This window comes from Parasteatoda tepidariorum, chromosome 4 (genome assembly GCF_043381705.1).
Source record: "Parasteatoda tepidariorum isolate YZ-2023 chromosome 4, CAS_Ptep_4.0, whole genome shotgun sequence".
In the NCBI taxonomy this organism is placed as follows: Eukaryota; Metazoa; Arthropoda; class Arachnida; order Araneae; family Theridiidae; genus Parasteatoda; species Parasteatoda tepidariorum.
The window spans coordinates 1782531-1789277 of record NC_092207.1 but is presented as its reverse complement, the minus strand read 5'-3'; the positions used below and the strand labels follow the sequence as shown (position 1 = coordinate 1789277).

The 6747-nt window shown below is 32.8% G+C and overlaps 1 protein-coding gene across 1 annotated transcript; it reads left to right on the top strand.

The window, feature by feature from the left end:
- Positions 1–3412: 3412 nt before the first annotated feature.
- Positions 3413–6349, top strand: LOC107436098 (uncharacterized). Its single transcript, XM_016047671.3, has 2 exons — positions 3413–3656; positions 6164–6349. Exons 1-2 carry the CDS (start codon positions 3473–3475, stop codon positions 6289–6291), a joined length of 312 nt encoding a protein of 103 aa, XP_015903157.1. The 5' UTR covers positions 3413–3472; the 3' UTR covers positions 6292–6349.
- The last annotated feature ends 398 nt before the right edge of the window (positions 6350–6747 follow it).

The window sequence follows — 6747 nt, the reverse complement described above, 5'->3', positions numbered from 1 at the left end:
TCTTCTAGCCATAGATACACTCGAAAGTGGGTTAAGAAAATATTATAAATGCTACGTTTGGCAAAAATCAGAATCAAATTATAGTAATACACAGTTTCTATTTTAAAATCTTGATAAGTAGTCTGGAGCCTCATAAAACTTTTTAATATGGAAAAATCTTCAATTTCTGAAATATTATTTTTATTTGTTGAGCTATATTTTGGTATTAATGTAAATCTAACTAACGTTAGTGCTAATTTCCATTTTTTATAATAACTATAAATGTATTGTAAAGCTATTTACTTGAATCTATCGGCAACTCATACATCCAAAAATATAATAATAATAATAATTAAGGTAAAATAGTAATAACAGTAATAAATTAAAATATTGATAATTAAATTTAAATTATAGTTTCAGTGTTTACGTGAAACTTACTGAAATTAAGAAGGGAGCATAATAGCCGTTTAATGTCCTTTGGGTAAGGCCGTTCCAAGCATAAATTTAAGTTTTAAATTGAGTTAATATTAATTGATAATCTTAAAAAAAACAAATAACAATGCGTAAATTAAATACTTAATAAGGCAAATGAAATGCAATTAAACCTTGCTCCTACTTTCTATATCAAAACAAGGAAATATCTTAAACGTGGAACCAGGGCCGGATTTAAGCTTGGTGGGGCCCTAAGCTACTGAAAATGATGGGGCCCTTATAAGTTCAATTACATTTCTATACACCTAAAGTTAACTGTCATTATTTTTTATTGTTGAGTATTAACATTATATCATTAAAAAATTTGACAATATTACTTTATTGTTAAATATATTAATTGTGACGAGACTATTATGTAGAACTTTTCTTTTATTGCACATATTTTTTGAACGAGGGAAAAAAGTTACAAAAGAAACACATTTTAAGCACAGAGTAAAAATGTGGCGTGCTGGGCCACTATATATTTAACAGAGTTTCTTTCTTATATTCACTTTGAATATATTTAATTTGCAATTTTTAATGATTTTTTCGGAAATTTTTTTCTCAATTGTTTTTTTTTTTTTTTACGTTACAAAATCTATAAGACTTAGAAATATGAAATTTTGAAAGTGCGTAGAAAATATGCAAAGAGTTAGAAAAACAAGAAAATACAATTTGATTATTAGTTTTATTTTTTTTTATAACCGCCGTTGAACAACCGATCCAATTTCGAGTTACGACTACTAAATTGTAACTTTGAAACCAATCCAGAAGACAAGGGAACTGCCAGATTAGTACCCAGGGGTATTTATTTGCTGTGAGAACTCGAAGAAATTTGTGATCCCGACAGATTTAACATGCACCAGTCACCATTTTATACATGGGTATTCTTCTTCCGGCTGGATTCAAACTCCCATTCTCACGAACACGAGTCCAACGCCCTATCAACCAGGCTATCCCGGCTAAATTTATTAGTTTATTTTATAACCGTCGTTAAACAGTCAACCCAATTTCGAGTTTATGACTACTAATATTCAACTCCGTAGCCTTGTCGTTTTGAACCCAATTCAGCAGTCCCTGGAGCAGGTGAGGGCCGTTATATTAATACTGTTTGTAAAAATAAAAAGACCATTTCGTAAGCTGATATTATTTAATTGATGTTTATATTGAAAATATTTCTTCATTATTTTTGCTTTCATTTTAATTATTTTAAGTACATTTGTTAAATTTTTGTACAAGAAAAAAAATTTCATTATTTGTGTAAATTTTTGGCCTATATTTTTAAGGATTTATTAAAGGGTCTATTAAATATCAGAGAGAATAAATGTCATACGAGTTTAAAGTATCAGCTCTGCTCTTGATGGTGTATAGTGGCTAGGCTTTATATCAATTAGCAATTAGTTTTCGACAATTACAATGGTAGAATAATTATCTTATTATAGAATGAAATGTTTTAAAAAGACAAATATCTGTTAATTTTTAACATTTAATCAACGAAAAAACAACCAATATTGAAATCTAACGAATTTATTATTTTTAACTACTGATAAAGTTTGTGACAGAAAAAAAAATTAAAGCCTGATAGATTTCAGAATTTTAGAAACACCTTCTAGTTATACTATTACAATAAAATGGATTTCGATGTCCTTCATCCCGGTCTCATTTGTGATTCAGCATATTTCGATATCATTTTTGATTCGTTCTTACTTAATATTAATTTGTTTGCGACAGTTAATTTGTATACCTCTTTTACTACATTTTCGAGGAGTTCAAAAATATAATATTGAGGATTTTAACTTTTTTGTATGTCTCTTTTATTACGTCATCATCACACCCATACGCAACTGTCTACTCTAAATAATGCTATATAGAATGAGATAGTAAAAGAAACGTGTGTAGTTATTTAAATTCTTATTCAAAAGTATTAGTTAATTTTTTTTTTTTTTGAACTAACAATTTCTGTCCTTTTTTAGACATTTTAAAGTGCTATTTAAAACTGCTGCATATCACATGAGAGCATTAAATATATCATTTGTACAATTTTAAAGTATAATAAAAGGGAATTCGGATCTTTGGAAACAGATATTAAATAGTCTGATGATCGAATGATGGGGTAAAAAAATAAACTTTTTTACCTTTTAAACAAAAAAATTTCTTATTTATAAATAATTTATTAATACTCAAATTGCTTGAAAGATGATATGTTCCCTACTAATGACAACGAAGTTTTTTGTTTTATTCAGTCATTTATTTATATTTATTATGTCCGACAATGTAAAAAATTAAAAAAATGCATTTTGGGCTTCTGAGGGCCCCAGCTCCGAATAAAACTTTAAAAAAAGAGGGGGGAAGTAGGATCTGGGGGCCCTTGTCATCTTGGGGCCCCAAGCTACAGCTTATTTAGCTTATACGTAAATCCGGCCCTGGATGACGCTCAAATAAGGTGTGCACGCCATCAAACCCAAAACAACACCCATTTTGCCAATGGGTAATAAAAAAGGAAAAATATCTGAGAATAAATTTAATAAGGGATGATAAATAAATATAGCTGGTAAAACCATTAAATGCCGGATAAATAAACAATTTACAAATTTTGTTGTAATTTTTATTACTTTTTTACAGATAACTGCCAAAAATTATTTGGATCTTCGTTCTTTGTTAAGTATCATATCATTTTTTTTGGTCAGAAAAGAGTCCGTGATACTTATCATTTTATGATGTATAAAGATGTATGTGGACCCTATAGAATATAAACAGAAGAAAAATGAGATTAATAAATAAATGATTTATCTATTTATTCATTACAGCTCTCTATAGTGACCAAGTAATTCTTTTCATAAAATATCTCCAGAACCCGTGTAACTATCATTAGTTAAATTTACTGACTAATAGTTGTGAGAAAAAAATAACGTGATATTTACCGACCAACGGTTGTGAAATAAAAATGTTCGAACTTGAGATTTGACAATAAATCTTTTCCTGTTTCAGCACTTGAATTTAGAGAAGAGGGCAAAAAGAAAAAATGATGAAATACATTGTTCTATTTGCCGTGGTGGTGGCAGTTGCAAGTGCCTTCGTTTGCCCACCCAACTTCTGCAGTGGAGTGAAATGTGATGATCTGTCTAACTGCTTGAGAGAGTATGGACAGAAAATCAGAGAAAAAGGAAGCTTCTGCAAGTGCTGTGACATCTGTGTCAAAGTATTAGGTAAGTTTAACAATGGTCACAAACTTATGAGGAAATAACAATGATCACGGACTCATGAGGAAATAACAACGGTCACAAACTCATGAAGAAATAACAATGGTCACAAACTCATGAGGAAATATGCTGGTTGATTCATGTACGGCTGTTATGAATTTAGAAGGACAAATTATATGGACTGAAAATTGCATAACCTATGCACGTCGTTAGGAGTGTCTTATGAATTGAAACTATACTTTTATTTGTCTGAATTACGTTTCTTAGTATAGTTCGTTCACCAGGAGATGTCACTTGGCACTGCCTTCATCACGCGGTATCCGTCGATACTATTTGGTTATTTTTGGGAGAAGAATGCGAAAGGTATAATAGAGCAGATGATAAAGCGAAGTAAGTGACTGAAAAAGAATTCACTGTTTGCGTTGTGCGCGCTTTAAGGGTTGTCTCAAATTCAAGCGCGGTGAAGTTTCTCCTCTTACTCCCTAGCTAAAATGAGCCAAGTGCCAACTCCTGGTGAACGAACTATAATTAGTGCCAAACATAGCATTGAAGTTTATCGTCATTTACTGATTTATTTATCTATTTGGCGATTTTGGCAAGTTAAGCCGAAAAACCTTAAGGATGTAAAACAGTTAGTTCTATGGATATTTGAATGAAATATTTTATTTTATAACCAGCTTTGAACAACCGTCCCAATTCTGGCACTACGACTATCAAGTACGACTCCGTAGCCTTGTAATTTTGAACTTAACCCGGAAGAAAAGATACTTTTGAATTAATCATTGAGGCCAACTAGCTTTCGTGGAGAAATTTTGATGGAACTAACCCGCATTTACGTCACACGGAAAGGAAAACCTCCCTCGATTATTTCGACAGCAAGGGGATTTTAAACCATGATCCGTCTACCATTGAAAATATTTAACGCCAGCACTGCGGTCGGTTCGAATTCGTATCAGCCATTTACAGCTGGGATTCGGACCTGGATCAGCTCATTCGGAGGGAAACGCTCTATAATATGAGGCACCACAGCTCAAACGCAATATTTTATTTTATTTTTATAACCAGTGCTGACCAGCCGACCCAATTCTGAGTGTACAACTACCAAAGTTCAACCCCGTAGCCTTGTTACCAAACCCAGAAGACAAGAGAACTTCTGAATCAAGCATTGGTAGTAATTAGCCTTCGTGAAGGACTTTTTGATGAAACTAATTCTCATTTGTGTTGCATAAAAAGAGAAATCACGAAGTCTTCCCATGGTTAGCTCGACAGCAAGGGGATTTTAAACCATGATCCTCCCAGCATTGGGGATATTTTACGTCAGCACGGTGGTTGGTGCGAGTTCATATCGACCAGCCATTGCTGGTATTCAAACCTGGGCCACCTCATTAAGAGAAGGCTGCTCGATAGCATTTCCGAACGTGGGATGCTATGCCTACAATATTATCTACCTCTACAATCTCTCTTTCTTCCCTTCTAAGTTCGTAATCGCTGGTTCACTATGTCTAAGTAAATAAATTAAAAAATTCGTGATTGGTAAGTGATACTTCGAGTTTTAATGGAGTGTCGATAACTACCTCCTTCCTAACATTAGAGTTCAATATAATATAGTTGTGTTTAGCTGTGTGCAACATAAAATAGTACGCTTATCCCAGCATAAAGTAGTTACAGCATATAATAGTTTTAAATAAAATAGATCATGTTATGATTTTATTTCGAAAAGCATATTGGTTTAACAAAGGAGCATTCTGCGGTGATTTGGAAAAATCTTGTCATACTTGTTTGTGTGAAAAATCTTGTTTGTTCAGAAAAAAAAAGTGTTTAGTTCCTAATCTTTACTAGGTATATTAGAAAAGGAATTTTTTATAAAAAAAAATATCAGAAGCGTTTAGTTTATTAGGCCCATATCAAACCATAAACAATGGCTCTCAAAAGTGTTCGTACGCTTAGAAAGCTTGCCTTGGAAATGAATTCAAACATGAAGCCCAATTTTTTTCACAGGATCTGGTTGGTATGGCACTAGGAGCATGTTCAAGAGTTCGTGGGTTCGATCGTCGCCGGCCGAAGACTCCTCGTGTAGTAAATGGTGACTAATGCACGTTAAATCTGTCGAGTCGCAAAGTCCTCCATGTTCCCATAACAAATCAACACCTCTGGACGTACTGAGTCAGGAATTTCCTTGTCTTCTGGATTGGGTTCAAAATTACAAGGATACGGAATTGAACATTAGTAGTCGTAAGCCCAAAATTGGGTCTGCTGTTCAACGATGGATATAAAATAAAAAAAATAAAACTTTTTTCACATAATCTCTATGTGATTCTATAATACAAGACTCCACCTTTGGAAAAAAAAAGGAAAAAAAAAAAAAAAAAGAACAATGCTTTATAGAAAACACTATCCATAGCACTATAAAAACTTCACGATTTAATTTGGATAATTATAGAGTTAAAGTTTAAACTGATTACAATTATATTTTATCTAAGTTCTTACAGTGAATATCGTTTTGCTCTTTATAGGCGAAGGAGAGAGATGCATGCCCGATCACATCCTCGGGTCAATATCAGCGTCTGAATGTGACGAAGGACTTGCATGTCACAGAAGTCACTGGAAGTGTGTCACCATGGAAGAATTCTTAGAAGACTAAAACTGTATTCAAAAAGTATATGTACAAAAATGAAAATAAAACACACAATACTCTTTTACGATTGAAGGGAATATATTTTATACATGATCATTTCATACTTTGTACATGATTTTTTCCCCCAATTCTCGAAACTTGAGAAATTCCAAATTAACGTGCTATTTTAGCTAGCGATTTTTTTAAATTTATTGTTTACAAGATTAATTTTTTTTTCTATTAATTCAAATCATTCCTCTTAGCTCTCAACTTGCAACCAACGCGGAGCTATTCACTGGATTAAGCAATGATTATTCTACTTAACACGTTGAATGCCATGGAGGTCACCGGTGACCGGCACTGAGTTTGCTCGTAGTGCCACGGAGGTCACCGGTGACTGGCGCCAAGATTATTAGAAACACATAATTTGTGGGGAATACTAACATGAATTAAACTAATATGAGCCATCGAATAACGAAATAA

Bases quoted from the DNA above. Each gene is read 5' to 3' on its own strand.
- LOC107436098 (XM_016047671.3), top strand. From the start codon at position 3,473: ATGATGAAATACATTGTTCTATTTGCCGTGGTGGTGGCAGTTGCAAGT. The intron at 3,657-6,163 runs GTAAGTTTAACA...TGCTCTTTATAG, and splicing joins CATCTGTGTCAAAGTATTAG to GCGAAGGAGAGAGATGCATG.